Source organism: Cylas formicarius, unplaced genomic scaffold, assembly GCF_029955315.1.
Source record: "Cylas formicarius isolate icCylForm1 unplaced genomic scaffold, icCylForm1.1 PGA_scaffold_6__28_contigs__length_40554024, whole genome shotgun sequence".
Taxonomy (NCBI): Eukaryota; Metazoa; Arthropoda; class Insecta; order Coleoptera; family Brentidae; genus Cylas; species Cylas formicarius.
In genome coordinates, this window is record NW_026844347.1 from 24,412,103 (window position 1) to 24,437,238 (window position 25,136).

Below are 25,136 nucleotides of genomic sequence, written 5' to 3' on the forward strand. Positions count from 1 at the left end.
CCAGTTCTTAATATGATTTTTTCTACTCCCGTCTGTAAAATGCCTAATTACTCACCGATCTAGCGTGCGGGAAATGTCGCTTTACCACGTCGGTTTTGTTTTCCACGAATCCAAGCCATTTCGGACATTTTATTGCACGGGTTTGGGAGTAATCGGAAGTTTTCGGATATATTTCCCAAGCTTTGAATTTTGACGTTTGTCAATTCTGACAGTCATGTCAGTGAATGTATTCGTGTTTTCCGAAAATGTACCCAAAAACTAACGGTCGTAGAAAAAGTATAGTATGCAACACGTTCGGTAAACTTTTCCACTCATTCGTTTATTAAACACTCGCTCCGCTCGTGTCAAATAAACTCGTGAGTCAAATGCCGTTTACCGCACTTGTTGCATAATATACTATTAAAATCCTTATTTTCGGATTTCGGATTCAGAATTTTCAGGAAAAACAAACGGAAGTCATTTTTCTAATAAGGTTCTTCGCATAGCGAGTGTTTTCCTAAGGGTCGCTGACAGGTCGAAGGATACCTATAAGATAACTTCAAAAAGCTATTAACTGCGACACCCAGACGCACCAGAAGAAGCAAAATCAGGCCCGCGGGCAGTGCACAATATATCCCCCACACGGCTTCTTTCTTCCTCCACCTAGTTGCTCTGCGCTTTGTGAGAGTGAATGATCTGATATCACTGACGTCGTCTCCATAGGCAGGCAGTCGCCGTTCGGAATCGAAAGCATTTGGTCGCCAGTTGACGTGAATTGGTCGCCTCGCTTACGTACGAAAGCGTTTGTTTATTTACGCACTCGTCTTTTCCCAAATCTTCTCGTGTTCCGTGTTTTGTTATGGTTCTGTGACGTAGGTTGGTTAATTGGACTTTTTTTTTCAAAATTTGAGACGAAATCTCTCGCAATGTTGGTCTTTGAGGTAAGTAGAATATTCGCCGCGTTTGAAGCTCTAATTTTTTGTCATTAATATCTAATTTTTTTCTGGTTGTCCTTTTTCTAATGTCATGTCTTATACAAAAATATTTATTTTTGCATAAATTGTAAGTACTGTACCGGAATTTGATAAGATGTATTTTTTCTTAATTTTTTTTACTTTCTGGTATTTATTAATAAAAAAAAATTGTGGAAATTAATCTCAATTATGTTCTAATAAATGTAGTGCCCAAAATTTGATAAGATTTTAGGCTAGAGTGATTAAAGAATTCAGTGTGTTTGTAAATATGTATTTATTATTTTGATGGTATAGTAGGACGGTGGCGAGGGAATGTGAAAACTTTTTATTGATATAAAAGTCTACAATAAAAATGGAAATAATTGTTCCAAGTATACCTACATGTTTCGAGTGTTTGGATGATATACTATAAAATATGGTGTAAGTTTCCTAAGTCATTGATTTGCAAGAGACTTTAACTTTGGCCTCAGTAGAGGTGAAGCACTAAATTATAGTATTTACAGTATTCCTGCTAAGAGTAAATCACATACGGAAGCTTAAGTAGCCTCGCCCGCGACTAAACTCACCACAATGTTCCGTTTTAAGATTACGAATATTCTTATCGCCTTATCTTAGTCTCTAAATAAGGTCGAATTGGACTGTTTACAGCATGTATACTGTAATTGCTTTTTTGATAGCACGTTCTGACAATGGGTGCAGCATAAACGTTCTTCAAAGTTCGTTGGTAGATAACATCATTGACCAATTATTTTGCTAAAGGAGATTCTTCTTCTTCTTCTTCTTTTTGGCACTACAACTCTGGGTGAGTCTTGGCCGCATACACTATTGTCCTCCAGCTCTGTCTATCCTGAGCTTCCAATTCCCAAAGGGTTATACCCATTTTCCTCGCGTCCTCCGTAACTGCGTCTTTCCACCTCCTTCTAGGTCGGCCAACAGATCGCTTTCCTTCTGGCCTTTCACAGTATATGATATTTAAGAGTCTCTGATCATTGCTCCTAACAACATGCCCTGCCCATCTCAGTCGACCAGATTTAATACATCTTACTATGTTTTCCACACCATATAGTTGTTCAAGTTCATTATTATTTCGACGTCTCCATTCTCCTGTTACAATATCCCTGGTTGATCCAAAAATCGCTCGTAGTATTTTTCTTTCGAAGACCAGAAGCTTGTCGGTTTCTCTTTTGTTTAGGACCCACGTTTCGCTACCGTATGATAAAACAGGGCGTATTATGGTCTTATATATTTTTATCTTAGTTCCTCTTGTAAGTATTTTGGATCTAAGGAATCCTGATAGCGCATAGAAAGCCCTATTTGCCGATGCAATACGTGCGGCTACCTCTTTTTCGTTCCTGTTGTCATCTGTTATTGTCGCTCCTAGGTATTTGAACTCTTTTACGACTTCAAAATTGTAGTTATCTATTGTAATATTTTGCCGTATTCTTTGCCTGGGGTTCTTAGACGTTATCATATATTTAGTTTTAGCTTCGTTGATCCTTAATCCCATTCTTTGAGCATGATTTTCAAAAGAGGAGAATATTTCTCTAACATCTATAGTATTATGTGCCACAGCATCTATGTCATCGGCAAAGGCTAACATAAGTTTCGTACCATCCGTTGCGAAACCCGGTGTTATTTGGGGAGAGATTTTCTTCATGGCCCAGTCCAGAGCCAGGTTAAAAAGCAAAGGGGATAGAGGGTCTCCCTGTCGCAGGCCTGTATGTATTTCAAATATTTCTGACGTAGTCTCACCAATTCGTACTTTTGCTTTGGAGCCCCCTACGCACATTCTAGTTAAACTTATTAATTTTAATGGGATTCCCAATTCCCTCATTGCATACCATAGCTGATCCCGGTTGACTGAGTCGTAGGCCTGCTGGAAATCCAAGAATATTTGGTGTATGTCTTTATTGAATTCCCAGCATTTCTCCATAATCTGGCGGACTATAAAGATTTGATCCGTCGTAGACCTCCCCGGTCGGAATCCACATTGGTAATCTCCTAATATTTCCTCGGCATATGGTGTTAGTTTCTGCACAAGGATCAATGTCACTATCTTATAGGTGGTATTTACCAATGATATTCCTCTATGGTTACGACAGTCCGCTTTCTTTCCCTTTTTATGGATTGGTATTATTATGCTACTGTTCCACTCATCTGGCATCTTTTCGCGTTTCCATATAGTTGATATGATCTGGTGTATCATTTGGTGTAGTTCATTTCCTCCGTTCTTTACGAGTTCTGCATTAATTTCGTCTTCCCCTGGGGATTTGTAGTTCTTTAATTTGTTGATAGCCTTCTTAACGTCATCTAGTGTAGGCGGTTCCAATTCCAATTCTGCAGTATAGAAGTGCGTGTCTTTGTCACTTCCATCTACTTGTCTATTAAGCAGTTCAGAGAAATATTGCCCCCATCTTTGAATTATATCATCCTCCGACGTCAGTAGTCTTCCGGTGCTATCTTCTACAAAATTTAGTTCTCTTATCGTCTGTCCTGTTTTTCCGATTCTTATTCCTCTATAAAATTCTCTTACTTGGTTGTTCGTGTTGTTTTCCTCTATTCTTCTTACTCTTTCCTCCAAATGTTCCTTTTTCTTCTTTCTCAGTAGTCTTCTGGCTTTGGCACGTGCTATATTAAATATCTCCTTGTTTTCATTCGTGGGGTTCTCCAAAAAAGTCATTCTTTTTCTAGTCTTCTCATCCAATATATTTTTACATTCTTGGTCGTACCATCCATTTTTCTGACTCCCTGTTGTTGTTCCTATAGTTTCACTAGCTGCTTCTCTTACTATCGTCTTTAATTGTTGCCATTCGACTTCAACATTTTCTTCAGTAGTTTCAGTTTGTAGCATTTGCATTTTGTTCCTAATTGCTTCTTTATATTCTTGTACCTTTTGAAGTCTTGTAAATTTGTTTATGTCCCATTTTTTCCTCGTTTCTTTCGTGCTTGATCTTTTGGTGGACAGTTTCTCTTTCAATTTGGATCTTACTAAGAAATGATCTGAGTCACTATCTGCCCCCCGCATGCTTCTGACATCTTCAATATTACTGGAAAAACGACCATCTATCAGGACGTGGTCAATTTGGTTTTGCGTTACTCCATCGTTGGATACCCATGTTATTTTATGGATGTTCTTTCTTTGGAATTGAGTGCTCCTAACCGACATGTTCATTGCTATTGCGAAGTCTGCCAATCTGTCCCCATTATCGTTTGTTACGTTGTGTAAACTATGTCTTCCCACTACACATCTCAGATGGTCTTCCTTTCCTAGCTGGGCGTTGAGGTCCCCCATTATGATTTTTATGTCGTTCCTGGGAGCTGCTCGATATTCCTGTTCTAACATCTCGTAGAATTCGTCTTTCTTTTCACCTTCTGCTTCATTCGTCGGGGCATGTACTGAGAACATAGTTACGTTGTGCCACCTTCCTTTCACTCTGAGTTTGCATATTCTGTTGTTCACCGGCTTAAATGCTATAATAGCCGTTCGATATTTTTTGCTTACAACAAAACCACATCCGAATTCATGTATATTTTCAGACCCTGACCAAAACACTAAAGAGTTCTGCATTTGTACACTGCCTGTGCCTAGCCATCTAATCTCCTGAATGGCAGTAATGTCCATCCGGTACCTTTCCAATTGATCGATCGCTCTTGTAGCTATTCCTGGTCTAAACCAGCTTAAAACGTTCCATGTGCCTAATAGAATATCCTTATTTCGTAGCCTAGGTCGATTATCCTGGTTATCCGTCCGTCTCCGAGGCAAAAGTGTTTGATTCGCAGCGTATAAAGTTTTTCCATATGTAGGTTGCTGGCCTACAGTACAACCCCCAACCTGGAGGACCAGGTCTCAGAATTTATGACCCCCTGAGACAGGGTGGCTCGATTTTACCCCCCAAGCACCGGGTTGGCTGTTTGCAGAGGTGGCCCTCTGGGCGGTGGGGTCGCCACATCCCTACGCCAAAGGAGATTGTACCGACTTTTTTATAATCTTTAATTCGTGGTTACTAGTCTGGAAAATATATCCGCTGCGCTCGTTATCTCGGAATAAAAGATGTTTACTTGAGTTGGATAATTTTTTATCACTTACATTTATTTTATTTATTAATGTGATTCACTAGTTAATTATTTCAAGTAACTTGCACTTAAGCGCGTGCAATCAAATGCGTTATTTTTCAACATTACACTTTAAAGGTGCGTAAATCTTCATCAATCCGGCGCACTTTCACTAGGAAGTTGCGCATACGGTAACGAATTAAAATAAACACACCGCAAGTAACAAACAAATGCTAAAAACTCATCGTACTGACAGGCAGATGTTCAGCATCAACATCGTACTTTTGTAAATAATTGGTACAACATCAGGCGTCTTGTTTTACATAAATAAAGTTTTGGTAATGGACGGATACATAAGGAATTGAAATTTCAAAACTGTCCTACCTTTTACGATTTTGAAATATTGAATATTTATCGAATTTGTAATTTTATAAAATTTCTTGTGCCGTGAACGAATAACAGCTGCTCCGAAGCACTGCTGGGCGCATCTGCACCCGAGATGGTTTTTACCCATCCAAACGAACAACTCCCATCGACCAGATTTTACCTGCACGGTGTCGCACCTGCTCGTGCAGTGGATAATTGTCGCTGTCATTTAATTTGACATTTAGTTTTGCCACTTTCACGATATTTAATAATTAAAAATTTCATCATTCCGTTTGTACGTGTTTGTACGTAATTACATCGTCACCTTTATTGTAAAAATCCGCGATTTTTATATTTTGCAACCTATTACAAAATGCAATACGAGTTATTTAAATAGGGTCCCCGCATGCGACGCCCAGATTAGAGTAGGGTACCGTATATTAGTAGGTACTATATTCAATTAAATTATGCAACAATTTTGATAAACCCCACTTTAGTAGCGTAATTTGGCACGAGCGGAACGCATTATTATTTTTACATTTTTCTAAAATAATAAATATTAAATATAGATAAATAATAATAATAAAAATGGTAATCAGAAATTGCAATTTTTATCAAAATAATATAAAAGCGAAGCTAAATAATGACCAAAAATTATTATTAAGCACTGTCGATTTTCTCGATGACAAGACCAATTTGAGAAACTCATATTATTTTGAAATGTTGGCTGTTTTGTATTCTTCATAAAGGTGTGTATATAGAACGGAACAATTTGTATTCATAAGCGGACAATAAAAAAGTATTTTCATTTTCAATGCGAACAAAAATATACACCCTTTAACAGTTCTTTCATTATCTTATCTAACTAAACTATAACGAAAATAAGTGTATGTTGATATCATTATTCCTAACACATTAATGCTCTCTATCGTATTTCCATTGTAGTTATGCCGAGGATGATAATTTAACGTACTCTGGACCCTGCTTCGTTTATTATTTTTATTTTTTATTTTATTAGTTATTAAAAAAGAGACCACAGTATTAATACACTGCATAATATTTAATGCTGGGCAAATAATATGTCAACATAAGCATACAAAATGCGATAGATTAGGCATAAACAATTCGCCAAACAGCAGCAGAAAACCCGTTTTTGTGAAAAATATTTAGTGGAGCACAACAAATTAAATTTAAGAAAGGTACAGCACGTGACCCGGCCTCCCGGTTTGTTTTTATTGTATTACTTCCACCGTCGACCCGCCTCCACTCATTTTAAAGTATATGGCTGTCCTTTCTTAAATTTTTTGAACCACAGCATTGTGGAAAAGATCATGGCTAGTACACTTTTCTCCCCCCCCCTCTCCACCTTTTTCACTTCAGTCGTGTGCATATTTCCTCGAGTGAGAAAAAGACATTCTTTGTGCACTGCTACTGAAAAATTATCTCTTTATTGTTTTGCTATAACTGAATGCTGGAGCAAGTTTTCATAATTCAACTTTATGTTGTTTAAATTTTGTTAGGATTTTTTTTCATTAAATTTAACAACACATTACCCCAACCGTTTACTTAAAGAATTATTTTTTCATATTCTTAACTTACTCTATCATCTGCTGTAAATTGTAAATTGCGGCTCTTACTAAATTTCAGTGAAAAAACCGTGAATATTATTGCAAATACAATGTTATCATTAAAGTCCACATCATATGGGATTTTTTTATGCTTTGAATTGTAATAAAATCAATTTGTTTGGTTTTAAAATGTTTAAACCATGTTAACTTTAACGCAGTTGAAGATTTTTTTTAAGTCGAGTATTTAATATAAATTCAAACAAAAACAATTTTTACAGTCCACCTAAAAAAATTGATTCCTGTTTTTTGAGCAAGGGCTTGGAAAAAAGCCAAATTTGTAGAAAACTGGAAGAAAAACAACTTCCGTTCCGATAAAATTTTTCAATATTTTTGAAAATAATCAAATTTTCTAATATTTCAATACAAAATGTCAATGTTGACAGCTAAACTAAAAGCACAATTTTCTTAAATTGGTTTATTCATTATTTTTGATGCTAAATTATGCCCAGGATCAAAATTTGCCGAAAATTCATTAATAAAAAATGTTCCCATTTAATACTAGCTTTATCTCTTACACTGTGTTTTAAATTTCGCAAAGACACTGAATTTTAGGTAGGTAGGAAACAAACTTTTGAATATGAAATTTTGTGCTCAGTACTTCTGGATTCCTCCTGTGAATCGAACTTGCTGCAGTTTTGCCAATCTTCGTTTTCAGAGCTTACTCATACTCTACAGATAGTATTCAGTTAGAAGATTTGTAAATAGTAGAATTTCTTTGAAAAATTTTACTAGTTTGACAAAGTTTGAAAAAGAAAAAAAATGATCTGATTTTATCACGACGAAAAATAATAGATAACGATTTTTAAATAAATTGGTTGTTGTGTTTGTGCGTTTTATAAAATTTCTTAGAAATGTGCACATCGATGTCGGTTTCTTTTGCGTCGACCTAAAAAAAATACCGATCAATTAACACCATTATCGATCGACTTCAACCAAAATAATCAAAAGACCGGTTGAAACGAAAGTGATGTGGCAAAAATAAACAGAAATCATTTTCACTTCTTGCACTCGAGAGATTTGCCGACGGTCGTTTGATTTTTAAGATTCTTTCGCCAAGAGGCGCGGCGGTCTTAGACGAAAAAAAAAAAGAGAAATCCTCTTATATTCGCAAATCATTAATTTCATCTTAACGTCGATTTTTTTTTCTAAATCATTGACACGAGCTGTTTGTTTTCAGATGGCAAATATTTGTTCAGGGTTGGATTTGCAATCGAAATCGTTATCGAACGCGTTTCTATGTGGGAACACCGACCTAGATAACTAGACAATACGCGAACGATCTTATTATAATTATCAGATAAACATTTAGAAAACGAAACTGCAACAACGACCTCGGTGGCAGTTAGCGTTGCACAAATAAATCCTTGATTAAAATCACCCGTTTCTCGTTGGGCTAATAAAGAAAGTCATTGACGGATGTGTGGGCATTACGGCTCTCCATTAAGGATGGGTTTATTCGCCTTCAATCCAAAATATATTAATACCTTCCGCGCAAATGTCATACGAACAATACTGATTGTTGCAAAACCGCGTGGTTTTCCCTTGAAATCGGTTTCTTTTTATACAGTGTACCGTTGTCGATGCGAGATGTCTGAGTCACGGAGCATCAATAAAAGATAACCTCATTCAAAAAGGTTTCTCAGTTGAATTGTTTCAGCCCTTTTCGTGGACTACGTAGTACGTAATCCAATTATTTGAGTATTTTATTAATTGATCGTACATCGAATTGATTTTTCTAATTTTTGTTATGAACATTTTCTATTTGACTTAAACAATATTAATTGGGATGAAATATTCGAGCTAACTGACGTTGATAAAAGGGCGGAGTTTTTTAATACTAACTTATTGGAGGGGTTCAGCTTGCATGCTCCTCTAAAAACTGCCTTGGCTCATTGGATCACGGAAAACAGCAGATTTAAATAATGATTTAATTAACCAGTTCTACAACAACCCTTTAAATCCAGAAAAATTTTCATTTTCGAGTGTCAACCCTAACGAAGTAGGATGGGATGGGATTGATACGAACATTTTCTACTAATAATATCCCTAAATCCTGGAAATATGCTAACGTCATTCCTGTCCCTAAAACCGTTCAACCGCATGATGTTTCTCAATTCCGGATTATTAGCATTCTCCCTACTCTATCTAAAGTGCTAGAAAAAGTTGTTGAGAAGCAGTTTGGAGATTTTATACCTCGGCACAACATTCTACTCCCAACGCAACTGATGTAGGCTTGAACACCTGCTTCATATTGTTTCATTATAGCAATTTATTTGACACCATGGACCAGCGCCTGCTCTTTGTTAAACTGCAATACTTTGGTGCGGGGCCTGGTGTGTTGCAGTTATGTAAATATTCGCAAAGGTAGTATTTTAGGTCCGATGCTGTTTTCCGTTTATATCTGCGATTCTTGTGAATTTATTAAGCATTGTTCCTCCCATCAGTACGCAGACGACATTGAAGTATATCTATTTTATTAAGTATCTCTACTGTCTACTGTAATAAAGATATTCTGGTCGCAGCAATTAAGTGAAAACTTACCGATTCTTTAATTCTCTCCTCAATTTCATATTGTATGGCACATTACTGGCCCGCCCTTCTTCAAAAAGACAAGGTTAGTCTTCATCGTCTTCAGAATGCCTGTCTCAGATTCTCATACAACATTCGTAAATTTCATCACATATCTACTAGACTAGAGGATTATTCTCGATGGCTAACATTAGACAAACGTTTTAAATCTTAGCTTTTAGTCTTAATTAAAAAAGTAATATCTCCCCAACTTCTGACATATCTTTTTGACAAACTTACTCGTGGATCTAATATTGATTCAGTTAATACTCGCAATAGAGGGCTGTTTACTCCCTCTCCAACTTAGATCAATCACCTCACTAACTTCATTCAAAGAAAAACTTAAATAATACATTTATCATAATAGAGACCGATCATAAAACTATTAACTATCAAATTGTATATATGTATCGTGTTAATTCATTTTTTCTTATCTCTTTCTTTTTTGAATTCACTCTAGCAGTGTTAAAACTAATAAAAACCGTTTTTTTCAAAATTTAACTCTACCACTTTGAATGAATGCATATGTAACTTATATGCTATATTTTATTTTATAAATAATTTGCATGAGGGCAATATATTATTATTAATTAATTTAGCAGAAGGGAGAAGTACTAAATTTCGAAGTTTTTATTTGAAGTTGATTGTTTTCACTGTTCGCAGGGCTGAAGCTTTTAAAATTATGTAGTCAAACTTACAAAAACCTATAATGAAAAAAAATTGGTCAATTTTTTCTAAGGTTTCCGTCTATATAACCCCCCCTAAGACTGTCTTAGATTCAATGAAGCAGGATAGCAGCTTTTCAAAATTTTTTCAAATATTTTCATCTAATTCAATCTAGCCATGAAACCAAAAATTGTCTGGATTAGGTTACTACTTATTGTTTCTTAAAAATTTAGCGGTATTAAACTATAAAATTCAATTAAATTATAGTTGAATCGCATTTGTTTCTTTCACTTGGATTCCATATATTTTAATCAATTTTGAGTTCATAGCACTAAAATGAGGTGGAAGGTTTGAAGCACAACATTTTATAAATCATACATTTTACCAATCTGTTAACGATGATCAATTCTCAGAGATTTGTTTGTGATCTGTTCTTCGAGTAATGGCGAATTCTGTTAATTTTAATGCGTCACCCTGAGATTTTCGCGAACTTACCGTGCAACAATATCACCATGAATAATTGCATCTATATTCAACTGTACATAATTCTATTGGTACTTCTGAACTATCAACTATCAGAAGAATTGAAACAATACAGTGCCCAAAAATAACTTTTCCGTTAAAACGATTAACATAAAAGCATCATTGAAATGCAGAACCGTTGGACTTGTGCGTGATAACGTACAAGACCTTGAAGGATGAACGGACTGGGAATAATCATGTAACAGCGGATGAATAACAGAAATAAGTTTTCTAAACTTATCGTTTCATCTTGTTCAAGGTTTCGCGCCGTTTTGTCTTTGCGTCCTATGGACGCCGTATATAGAAGCATGCGATATTTAGAATAGTTGAAACTACACACCACGATCGCCACCAAGAAATATTTAAAAAAAAAAACTTTTGAATGCCAACACATGAACATAATATATCAACACAGATTCATCGAACAGTTGAAATAAAATCACATAAGGCGAAGAAATTCTACTGTCTGTATCATTAGATTTTATCTTTTTTTACGAGCCATCAAACGGACAATAGCTTCATGAGATTATAAACCTGTTCTGGGACAAAACACCTAAACCTCATCGTTTGGCGGCAGAGTAGGTATACTCAGTAGTGAAACTAAAAGATCTTCCCATATATATCTATCCATCTACCACTGCGGTGTGGTTTTGAATTCACTATAAAGGAATAATGGCCAAACCTAGGATCTGACTTAGATAAATAGTTAAATAGATAATTTAAATCGAATTTTTAAACTTTAAAATGCGTTTTTGAAAAAAAGTTAAATTTATTAAATTAAATGTTATAACAGGAATTTATTGATAGAAGTGTCTGAAAAAAAAATTCCATGAAAATTTCAGAACCTTTAGTGTTTTAAAAAACTGAAACAAATTTGGTATCCAAAAATATATCCTCAGATTTCAGATTTTACCTTCGAACATGCAAACTTGTCTTTCTATCCGTTTTCTTATGGCATCATATCGATATGTGCAGATAGTATATCAGTAGCAGATAGTACAATAATCCTGCAGTGTTACGAATTTTAATGACGATGCTGTGGTAAGAGTATTCTGTTTGTATTAGTATTGTGAAAGTTAAACGACTCAGTTTTTACCATTCGCGTCCAGTTTACAATTTTTAACGTCAAATTACGACGAATGCGCTCTAATAATCGAATGTTGATTGAAAATAAAATAGTGACATTTCTCAGATCACTTTCACCACTAAAAAACTGTTCAATAAATGCATTTCAGTGTTACTGGAACATTATGGTTTTTTGAATACAGAGCTAAATAATCCAAAACCAATTTCAGAAGAGAGGCCAGTGTCAAAAACTAACCAAAATAGCTTTTGCTGCCCTAAGTGGTTCAGTTTTTGAAGTTATAAATAATTTAACAGCATATTTAAGAATCAGGGTAAAATACATTTATTTTGTGTAAATTGTGTAATACTGTTATTTCAATTCAATAATGCTGAGTGCTCTATCTCTGTTACTGCACACATCCTCATCAACTTACCTCGTTTTGAAACATTTAGCTTGCGACTTTAACGAAAATTTGTTAATTAAAGCGTAAAGCGTACTCCAGTCATTTAGATTGTGATGTTTTTATTGTTAAAAACCTAAACAATTCGAAAAAAATGGTTGAAAGGGACTTCAGGAAAGGTATTTTCGTCTATCTAATTTCGTGATATGTTAAGTGTATTTGAAACAGTGCAACAAATGGTAAAACCAAATCAAAAAGAAATTTATTACTTGTAATCATCTTAAGCGCAAATTATTAACCAAGTCATCGCAGCCAGTCCCAGCAGCTTATGGATCATACGTAAAAATATTCTCGTTCTTTTTATTGCAACCTTTCAAATCACTAATATGAATTTTGCTGACTACGAGAAAATATAATAAAAATCTCCTCTCTTTTAATATTCTCAAGAAGTGTCAAAAATATTAAGAAATTAGCAACTATACAGAAAAACTAAGCAATAAATGAACAGAAACAGAAAGATTCATTATATCAGTTACTAGACAATATACAATACAGTTAATATAGGCGACTTCCTCTATCGCTCAAACAGGGTAAGTAAAGGCCGATGCAATAACTGGGTCAAATCATCAACATTAAATCCCAAATTTACATTCACGTACGGTTAAAAACAGAAACGCCTGAGTGATAAAATGTACATAAAACACCCGGTAATGTACTCCTCAAATTTTCTCTCAGTTTTTTTAACGGTAAATTAATGGTGCATTCGCATATGTAATTAACTGTGACATATTTTAGTTGTAATGAAAGCGAATTTATTTACATTAAGGATGAAAATGCCTACGTGCATCGATGTCTTTCCGCGTCGGTTCGTATCTGCAAACATAAATCAGTTTTTTTCCACTTGCAGCGGAAGTTTCGACATTCAATGCTTTCCACCTACGAAATCCTATCGGAACACCTGGTAGGAATTTTACTAAAATTGCAAATGCGTTTACCTTCACTGTGTCGCCCGTTAACGTACATTCGGTCGATTAGTTTTAAATGTAGAGCGAAAATGGACGGAGTGTCAGCACAACGTTTTGTTATAATTTTAAATAATGCTAATAATACCTTTGTTAGACAAAATTTCTTCTTCTTTTCTTACTTACTTACAAATGGATATACAAACACTTGTTGGTTATGCAATCAAACAACATGAAGTACCTTAGATGGTTTAACAATGAGTAAAAACTGTTGGTATTAAACATTGAGCCCTCGTGTCTAGTGCTGTCCTGAAAATGTGCTGAAAGGATGGAGAGTTTGCATTGATGAAAACCGTAGGAATGCCTGCCCCTGATCAGAAGCCAACTACGAAAGTGCTTTTTGGTATAGCAACTTACGCAAAAAAGTAAAAGGTTCATTCTCAACTTTCAGGTATCTGTTATGTAGGAAATGCTAATAAGACCCAACCTACCTGTAACTAGCGATGTTTACGAAAGTGCTACTTGGTATAGCCACTTGGTATAGCAACTTTCGCAAAAAAGTTCCTATTTTGAAGTTTTTTTCATTCTTCATTTTGAAGAATCTGCCATCTACGAATCTCATTTATACCCAATAAGGCTTCCGGCAACAACTGAGACCTCGACAGAGGCTATAAGCTACCTGGTTTATCCATTTTCAAGAAGGTACTGCTCTATATAACAGCTTCCGGAACAACTAAAAGTACATGGTATGTACTTTTGACGTTCCTGTTTTGTAGCAAATGCTATTAAGATCCAATGAGATTTCCGGCCAAGTGCTGCTTGGTGCAATGGATGAAGTAAAAGTATCTACTGAAACTTAAAGTATTAAAGTATTAAAGTATCCGCAACAGAGAAAATGACGCTGCAGTTGGTCGTTTGTACTACAAATAAAGACCATTTTAAGAAAAACATTATCGGCAGAACCGATAGAGGCATAAAAAAATGATCAGACTTACAGCGGCGTAGCTAAACGGGTTGGGAATAACACATATCTGTGGTAATTGCAGTGTATTTTGCTATATGGGGTTATATGCTTATTGCCGATGTAGAGACGGTATAGTATAACATTGTAAACCACAGGATGAATGAATCTGTTTACCGTTAGCATAAACGTCGCTTCCATCACGGTACCGTTGTGAGAAAAAAAGAGAAGAAAACAAAGATCTTAATGCATTTTTCAATAACACGGAACGTTGTCAGGTTATCGATAAAGGTGGACTGGTTTTAATGGACCGATATTTTTATTGTTCTTGTTTCTTTGTCCGGCAGTTGTGTAGGAGACAATGACCTAGCGCGGCACGTGACAGCAGAATGTGTGGCCTTTAGTCCGAAGCCCATTTTTGGATGTTTAAACTCTGCGAATTTTTATTCTTATGTAAACAAATTAAACGCAATATTGTAAAAAAATGAAATATTTATTGGTGCAAATGTTCAATTTTTTACTCTGAGAGCTACGTAGACCCAAAACATTGCAATTGCACTGGCATTGAACAAAAAATATTTTTTGTAATATTTTATTTCACTGACACAGGATTGTTCGTTTTAATTAGCATTCCAAGTAAGTAGCCGGCCATATTGTGCAATGAGCATTATTTGAACTTTGATCTTTCGTCAGTTTCCGGTTGATAACCCTATTACGATAGAATTGCTATTCTAGCTATGTACATTAAAGTGTGTAGAGCGTTTCAGAATAGTCACCTAACAGTCACAATTCACACTCACTGTAATAATCAATGCCACTTAGCAATGCAAAAGCCTCAAAGTGTGAGCTTCAAAAAATGGCTCGAATAAGGGCAACAACATTATTTTTGATATAAAAGAAACGACCTTTAAGAAGTCGCAGGTTATTTTTGGCGACACTATTAATATAGACGAGTGTTATTGAAACGAAATTGACGTCAATACTAAAAACCTAAAGAGGATTGAATTCATCATTATCTGTTGCTTATGCGGCTTCAATATATTTCGATTTTTCCCCATCGTTAAATAGCAGGAAGTCTTGCATTTCTTTGTAAAATTTACCAAAGCGATTTCCGGGTTTCATTTTTCCTGCTTATGCCAACATTGAGTCACTCTAATCGATAGCCTTGATTCGTACGTTCCCTTGAATTTGTGCAAAACATTCATCTGGTGTTCTATAATAAAATATACGTAACGCGTATAAAAACTGATGCCGTTTATGGAAAACGATTACGTATCTAATGTAACCAGAAATGTTAATTCTTATTATTCGGTTCGTTTCATTGTCATAAAGTATTGAAAACATTTGAAGTTTTGATAGATGAACGTACAATACAACAACAAATAGGATAATTTTATTCTCACACCAAACAGCGTCACTTAAGTTTGTCGAGTCGTGTTATATAAATTTTATATTCCACTCAATCGGTTTACAAAACACGTACTCTTTGTGCCTTTTCACTTTGTAAATTAAATGAATTTAAATAATAATGAAAACTATATATAAAACAACTGGAATCGTGCTTTGCAGCTCGAAAAATGCAAAATTTTAGCTGTAGGAGATCTCTCTGCGAAAGGCTTGATAAAGTCTTGTAAAGGACATCATAGATACGAGTTTCATCGTTAAAAAAGTACGCGACACACAACCAGGGGTCGTTACGCTGGTAGAACAGGAAAATAGTATTAAATAGCCATACTAAAAAAAATCGTCGTTAGTTGCAAACACCTAATCGTATTTACAACTCGACAATACCATTTGCCGCAATATTTGGCCTGTTTTTTGTGTTAGTGTTAGTTATCTTTAACATCTTTTGGACTTTGAGACTGACATGCAGAAATTTTAAGTTACCAACTAATGACGTGAGCTTCTTAAATTAATGGAGTAAAGAAAATAAAATGTAATTTCTCGCAACTAATAATTGATGGTAAAGCCAGAATGATTTTGTTAAATCAGACAATGGTGAAGATCACACGCTAAAGCTCCATGTTCAAATAGAATTCAAAGGAATAGAGGCCAGGCCGTTGGTAACTATGTCCCTATATAATAACGTATACAAAACTCAAAAAGCACCTGACATCCTGTCCGTAGTGATATTAATTTTCATTCATCTTTTTGGGTTTTACGGTAACTTTTATGGTAGTAGTTTCGGTCGTCACCCATAATGCTTCCGGATATGCAAATCCTATGCTGTTCCCGACGTACATTTTGGCGAATTTATTGATAATATTAAGGAATATAAATAGTCAATTACGCTCACACGACGTGCGTATATTGGCATTTTGTTTTGTCAATAAATCTGATACCCTGTTCTTCAGTAGGTAATTTATGTTACTTGTCGAAGGGGGATGCGAACATCATTCTGGATGATTTATTGGAGGATACCATTTTTAAATACTTAATTGGAATTTGCCACAGCGTTTTTGCAAAGATGGATTCTTTTTTACCATCGATGTACCTGTAGTGTAATTTAGTATTGCTTGGAAACCCCAATTAAATAAATTAGTGATCCATTGTCATTGCAGCCGAGTTAAAAAGAAAAGAAGGAAAATAATGATTTTCTTATTTTCTAGAAACTTTTAGAAAATTACGACGTTCTGGGTATACAAGCCAAATTGGATAGACAATTTCGGCAGTAAATAATCTTTAGCAGTAACAAAGTTAGTAAATATACGCGAATACCCACTTAATTTTTTCTCAATAATTGCCTTTAATAAATGTGACTAATTGGTAATTTTTATTTTATAATCGTAGAATCACCTTCGTTTGAGTGATCAATACTTGTATCATTGCAGTTTTTGTGGATTTCATTTTCAAAGTTCCCAGTGACGCGCAAACGAAGTATTTGATTGTGTGATTTCTTGTGCTTCCTTAACAAATATTTCCATTTCTATGTATTACTAAAAACGACACATAATGATATATGTCCGTGATATCTAGATAGAAAGAAAATTACAGTTACATTAGAGGAATAACACAACATTTGTATAAATGAATACCAAATAAACACTAGGTTACGTTTTTTCTTATACCGGGTGTCAAGGAATATATTATAAAACGGTAAGGATCCAATTAAACTCCCATGCATCGACTTCGCAGTTTAATTGAGCCCTTATGATTTTGTGACATCAACACGAGACTTGATATGGATAAATTGTACAAAAAAATTCGAGCAATTTTACGATCTTTTTCACTTTTTCGTCACTTTGGGTTTCACCAGAAATCGTTTCCAGAAGAGACATTTTCCGTACATTAACAATAATATATAATTTAAAACCAATCCCCGAATATTGTTTGTTCATAAAAGGCAATTGAAAAAAACATTGACTTATTCTATCTTGCAATCACTAAAATTTGGATATTGTAATCGTCTTTCTGATCCGAAATTGTCTCAAAAATCCAAAAATGTCAAAATATATAAGAAATTTGAAGTCGGATCCATTAACGGCAACCTGTCCTCTTTTTCTACCATTTGTCTACACCAAATGTCATTTTGATATACTGAATAGTCTAGTCGTTGTCTAACAATCGGTGACATCAAGTGCATATCTTAATATTTGCAATATATAAAACATCCTTTATGCGTTTGAAATGGGTTGCGTCGAAACAATAGCAAGAAACTACTCTATATCGCTTGCGTGATGGTTGGCGGTTCAGCCCACTCCCAAGTCGCTAAGGGCTATTAATGATTTTTATTATCGCAAGCATTGGTATTGGTATTGGGATACTTTCCACTCGCTGATCAAGTGAGACCAAAGAAAATTTTTGTTAAAACAACGGGTACTATAGACAATCGATTAATGTTTGCTCATCTCTCGATTAAAAAGAGTGAAAGTTGTTTATGCGCTGTCTATGTCAAGGTTCTTTTAATTATCGTGGCGAGAACACAGTAATTGATGCGGCATCGTTCCGATTTTTAGCACAATCCTATACGCGCAGAGGCGTCCGTCACTGACCTTTCGCGACGAGCCGTTTAAGTTCCGTACTCTCGTGTGGTATTTAAAAATGTTGAACAATTTATTTTCGATTGAAGCATAAATTTAAAAAAACGGCATATTGACTCGGTCTGCTCTCTTTTGCTTAGAATTAATAAATTACATGTAGGAAATATTATTTTTCCACTCCCCACTCTAAAATACCCAATTGTGCACCGATCAAGCGTGTGCAAAATTAACTTTAAGACATCAGCTTCGTTAAGCATTTTTTAGCCATGAGGATTTTAAAGTTTGTCAGGTCTGGCGATCACATGTCACTTTGATGAATCTTTCAAGGTACTGTAGCCTTGTGCATTCTTTTAAATTTTATGTCCTACCCTGCATACCTTTTCATTGGAACTATTCTAAGGATCGTCTGTCTCAATCTTTCTAATATATTTCTGTTGATCATTTATTTTATTTATAGTTATTTTACGAGAATCTAACAATGTCTCGTCGCTTTATGCAAAACCGGTTGTGAAAAATGAAAAAGAAATCGGTCTACTTACAAAAACGCCAATATTGTCGGTAATAGTAGAGAATAGAAAAAAAAGAATAAACGTAGTGATTTTCAAAGTCACCGTATAGACAGACAGTAGTTGTTCCTACCTCGGATAAACTAGAAAAGAAGCTAGAAGAAGATGAAACTAATATAAATATAAGCGTGCCACCCTCCAAAGAGTTTTTTTGCAAAATGGGATTTAAGTATCGCAAAATAGACAAAAGACAAGTAGTAATGGAATCATAGATTTAATTACCTTCAAGAAATTAATAGATATAGAGTAGACAACAGATCCATAATTTACCTTGATGAAAAATGGTTCGATATATACGACTCTCTAACCAAAGGATGGCTGATTCCACTCAAAAATGTTAGACGAAAAAACCTTGAAATAAGGGAAAACGCATCACAATAATACACGCTGCTTCAGAAGACGGATTTGTCCCAAACTGCTGTTGTCTGCAAAGAATATTAAGGATTGCAGCATGGATTATCATGAGGATACAAGTGCCGAACTTTTTGAAAATTGGTTTCAAAACAATCTTTTAAAAAATATTCCCAATAGCAGTGTTATTGTCATGGATAACGCAACCTACCGCAGCCGTCTCCTACGCAAAGCACCGGCTTCATCAAGTTCAAAAACGGAAATCCAGGAATATTTGTTACAAAGTAATATTTATTTTGAATTTAGTTACAAAAAAGCGCAACTTTTGGAAGTCCTAAATTCATATGCAATTAAAAACAGTATGTATGCGATAATTTAGCTGAACACTCTGGGCATACTTTACGCCTTCCTCCACATCATTGCATATCTAACCCCATAGAACATTTGTGTAATATAATTAATAATGAAGAGCTGGAAAATTTCAGTACAGCACATTGGGGACTCTTATATTTCTATTTAAAACAACATTAGTTCTATTATAATTAATCTCAATGACGACTCTGATAGTGAAACAGACATTTAGACATTTTAAATACAGATATTCCTAGCTATGAATTTATTGTATATATTTAATGTCATGTTTTTTCTTAATGTGGTTTAATAAGACACCCACCTAAATAAACAAAAAAAAAGTTGTCACGATAAAGATTGAGATAACTATACACCTGACTGTCAACATGCACACACTTTTAAATTTTGAATATATTGCACACTTAAGTAATCCCCACTATATGTACAAAATTAGAGATCTGACCTACGTTTTCATCTGACCTATAAAATCCCACACATTATCAAATCGTTTGCAGGAAAAATGCCACCATCCGTATGCTCTCACGAGCATTTTTTTAATTCTTTGCAAAAATTTTTGGAGAAGCGCAAATTAAAAAACCCGAAAAAAAAACTTCTCAACCTTGTGAGAATATCGATATTAAAGATTCCCATGCGGACCCATCTAGCTCATGCGATAAATTAGTATCGTGTTTTGCTGCATTGATAGGATAGTTCCTGAAATTATAGCCAATTAGGTTGACGCCGTTAACTGAGAGCAACAAAAATAAAATTACTAGTTAATTAGGCATATTCGAAAATGTTATTCAATTATCCAACGAACAATCCAATCAACATTTTAGTGTCTTCCAGCATACTGGCCAAAAACGGTTTTAATATTTTTATGTAACTATGCATTAATTACTTGGAAAACCGACAAGGTCTGTTTATATTTAGTGCGAATTACATTCGTATTTTTTGACGAATCCTGCTAAATATTACGCACTTTTAATGAACAATTAAAAGGTATAAATTTCCAGAGATATACGTAAAATACAAAATAATTTAGGTAACATATAAAATAATAATTCATTTGTTTAAAATCGAGTCCGTTACCAAATATAGACTGTGAAGTTCGTACATAACCAAACTCCGACCTATGGCAATGTCGGTTTTGGAAAACGTGGGGAAGGAGCGGCTGAACTGTCATTGTCACTGCTTGCTTAGGTGTGCACCTAAATGTCCACTATATTAACAAATCGTCTTTAAAAATTTAGGAAAAGCAAAGCCTTAACCTTGATTATGTTTGAAAAGTAAAAACAATATGAACACGAATTTATAATGGAAACGGACTTTATAAGTAATCGAAGGAAAATGTGGCATTAAGTTTGGCAATAATTCTCAGCTTATCGTCTTACCAGCCTACAACTTTGGGTTTTCATGGTAAATTTGATGAGACGCACCCAAAATATAGGGATTTAGTTCCACTCTAAGGAACCGGACACCTGTTAGAACCTGAAAGGTTCACGTTTTAAATTCGCGTAGGTGAAAAACCGGTCGGTTTCAGGCAGCCGGCCGACTTGTATTATGTATCAGCTTTTTGTACAAATTTCTTTTCATCGGACAGATAACAGCTGCTAGGTTTGCGGTAAAGTAATTTTTGGTGGTTTCAAGGATGTGGGTTTATGTTTAAAGGGCTACAGTTTCAGTTTATATTGTAGAGCATACAATGCCTTACGGGCTAATTAATTAAGAGTTCTGGACTTTTCCTATAAATATCTACTTAAATATTGTTTCTTTAGCTCTTCATATCGAGTTTAACTTATATTCGTCTGGATTTTAAACCAACAAAATTGTCTTGATACGACCTCAACATTATTCCTTTAGTTCTTCCCTTCTGCACAAAGTTGTAGTACAAGCCACGTAAAAAAGTTTTGATATTTAATATTAGTTTCTTTTATTGACTTATACAAGACTCAGGTGTTCAGTTTGTCCAATTTTAAAATACATTTATTTCTCCGTAAGCGATAAAGAATTCAACATGGGAACGATGTAATTTAATCGGTTTTCGTACGTGTGTCTGTGTGTGTTTGTGCGTGCGTAGTGTCATGTCATCTAAAAGTAAACTCAACTGTTTATATCGAGAAGTCAACGCGGAGTGCGATAATTAGGTGATGAATTATGAATTGGTGCGGCACTCCCGGGACTGTTACTGAAAGCAATACACACTAATATTTAAAAAGTAGGATTTGCACCACATTGCCAATTCATTGACTCGAAATATTTTCTTACATTGAAATGAATACAAAGTAAATTCCAATTCTCCTATGCAGTTTCAAGGTATTCTTGGTTTTCTTTTGCGTTTATGAGTTGAGGAACCAGCAAAACAACATTAGGAAAACATTTGATAATGGCATATTAGGCAACAAGTTTGGTTAGAATTGGCAAAAGTTAAACATCTCCGAAAACATCGGATTGCTTCCAGACCCGTCAAATGACACTTTTCTCAAGATTAATTATTTCTTTTATTATTTCTTATTCTTATTCATATTTTAGAGAAGGAAGTAAAAAAAATATTTAACTTCATGTGCAACATTTAACATAAATAAAATAAAAAACAAAAACAAGAAAAAGACCTCGTGCGTATACTTTATATATTCTAAACTCTAAACGAATGTTTAATGCCGAAATAGGTAATCGTGATCCTACACACCTTTTTTTTTTATCCCGGATTGGGTTTTCATGAATCAATGGCCTTATCGTACTCTTCAGTTTTTAACAGGGAAGTAAATATGAGTAATTTTGCTCCTGGCTCAAGCAAGACAAATTTTATTGTCGAATTACCTATATACTCTACGAAAAAATTAGCCGTAGTTCCTTATTGCCCGGTTACGGTACATCAGTTGTAGAATCTGCTGCGCAATGTTCAGCTTATGGAACATAACTGAACCTAGCGTATTGACTTTATGGCACAAATTTGTGCGCGAAGTTCATAGCCGCCTTAATTTATAATCGTCAAGATGACAGTTAAAATGACCCGAAGGTTAAAGGCAAGAAATGAGAGATTCAACATGTTGTAGATTTAAAAGACGAACGCGTTATCTCGTTTTTTTCCCGTTTATTGCATGAGAACTAAGTTATAAATGAAAAATATTTTAAACACGGAATTGAAAAGTGTCCAAAAACACCAAATATTTTTGCTGCTGTAGTGCTGCAGAGGGCGTTTTTTGACATAAAAAAGGAAACAAAAAAAAATAAGTACCCAACAACACAATGAACACCGAATCTCATTGTCTTTATCCTAACCTAAAGTATGAATAATCGAAAAAAAATTTGAATTTTGTGAAGCATTTCTACTTTAAGGAATGTTATTTACCAAATAATACTCTAATTTATTAGTTACGATATATAATATCGAAATAAAATGTCATTTATTTATTATTATTTATATTAATTTAATACTTACTTTCCTAATAAATTGTAGAAGACTAACTAATTTTATTATTAAATTATTCATATTAAATTTATATTGAAATATTCATATCTTTTTTCCTAACGCTTCGATTTCTTTTAGGCCATTATGATGAACTCGTTCGGGTTAAAAAGACGTTTTTAATGGAATAAATACAATCAGAGCAGCGCAATTTAAATGTGAGGTGAATTTGACCTATTGAAAATGGCGGAGCATTAAATAAAGTGAACGATGCGTAGTGTTGTTGGATAAAAATTAAATTAAGCCACAAAACTAAATATTATAACGGGTAAATGTTAAGTTAGGTTAGGATGAAGATATTGAGATGCGGTTTTTACTTTGGAACTCTATTAGACTATGAAATGATAATTTTTTGTCGATTACCTATATCCCAACACTTCACTTGGCGGCGATTTAAGCAATTCTATAGTTCATAGTACGATTGATAACCTAGGAAAAGCCATTTTTAGTAAATGTTCGATCATCCCCCACTATTTTCCTTGCAGAGATAGAGAAAAGAGGCTTTTAAACAGTCACAATCTAACATGGTTAATATTAGAAAATATTGTAGAAACCGGGTTTTAAAAATCAGGAACTCGAAAGGAATTTGCAGCATCTGATCTAACACTTTTAATACATTCGTTTTTTTATACGTATACTAATGACTATTGTTTTGTTTTCACTGCTGCAACAAACTTTCTTATTCGACAATCGCCAACTCAAAAAATATAGGAGGGTGAATGAAAACAGGGTGAGTTTGCCTTGTTGTAATGAATCTGGGAGCGCGCTAGTGATTTTTTTCCATAATTCAAAGCTAATATTTTAGCGTAGAAAGATAAAATAAAGATTATCTTATCTCGATTTGAACGATCGAATGAATTAATATGAAGCGTTATTTGATCCAATTCAATTAAAAAGTAAAAAAAAAACGGTGTGTATGGTTAGTTGAATAAATACGGAAAGGAAGGAACTCTATGTTATGTATTTGTACTGCATGTAGATTCCAACATGTTTAGTTGTCATTTACTTGAAATAGCTTTTCACTAAATTACGAATTTTAACAGAGACACGCCATGCAAAAATTCCCCAAAATCTTGGTAAAAAAACAGGTCAATTCAGCGTACCCCAAATCATCCAACGCTATATATTATCATTAACCATATGTTCCAAAATGAAACCCGTACGTTAAGCCCACAAAATAAATATCCAACGTGCAATACGCTATAAATAAATAAATTCGAATGACATTTCGTTTCGCAGCACTTTATTTACGGTGAAAGCATTTGGCTTATAGGGATAAAGAAATGTGTTTTACGCGGGTTTTTAAATATAGCGTGGCCTGGTTTTTTTCCCTCGAACGTAATAAATAAATATTTACGTTTCGCTTTATAGAAATGGAAATCATCGTCCCCGAGCCTATGTAGCAGAAACGTTGCTCGCTGGTGCATGTACTCCATTCTTTTCTACTGTATGAAATAGAACAAAACGAAAATCATGATAGCTGCGAGTTATTATTATTTTATTTCAAACAATAACTACCGGCGGATTTATACACATACCCACATTTATATTTTCGCTATTAGTTTTCAATTTTTATGTCATCTCCCTAGTTCTTCGAATTTTTTAAAATTAACAACACAAAATTCTTAGTGCCAGTCAATTTAAAATGATAAAATCTTCATATAAATTGCTAAATTGCTTCGTTCGATCAAGACTCATGGGCCGAAGCCTGAACGGGATTAAATTTCGTGGATGGTTTTGTTAGATGTGTAGACTTACTGAAAGAGTTTCGCTGAGTTGTTCAACGGTCGTTACAAATTAATTTAGGCCAGATTTTAAAATCTGATACGATTTCTTCATTCAATGCTAATCCGGCATTTCTTCCAGTCTAGTTTTATGTACAGTTTTCATTTATTTCCTTCAATTTTCTTTTATCACAATATAAAAATGTCGGAAAAACGAGTTTATAACCGATCCTCAACCGAACAATCTAAAAGAAAGTCACTCCTAACTACTAAACTACTAGTAATTTCAAGCTTGTGGTTTAACCCCTTATTCGTTAATGCTGGTCGCTATATCGAAATAACCTGGAACTAAGCTTTAAGTCGCGTAGAAGATAAGATAATACTTTTATCTTTTTGAACGTATCTAATATTACCATTTATCACTTCTCAAAAATTATAACAGAGTTAGTATATAGCTGATATCCCATTTTATGTTCGATTATGTTTTTCTCCATCTATTAACATGCTTTACCGATTAGTGCCTTTTAGTCGCGATCATGCCACTTTAAAA

At 34.5% G+C, this 25,136-nt stretch overlaps 1 protein-coding gene across 1 annotated transcript in view; it reads left to right on the top strand.

Annotated features, from left to right (window-relative positions):
- The first annotated feature begins 724 nt into the window (after positions 1-724).
- LOC132703171 (dual specificity tyrosine-phosphorylation-regulated kinase 4-like) overlaps positions 725-25,136 on the top strand; it is a 108,468-nt gene continuing 84,056 nt past the window's right edge. Inside the window, exon 1 of the mRNA XM_060672300.1 lies at positions 725-920. Within this exon, the coding sequence (XP_060528283.1) occupies positions 906-920 (15 nt within the window). The 5' untranslated portion in view covers positions 725-905. The remainder of the gene's footprint in view (positions 921-25,136) is intronic.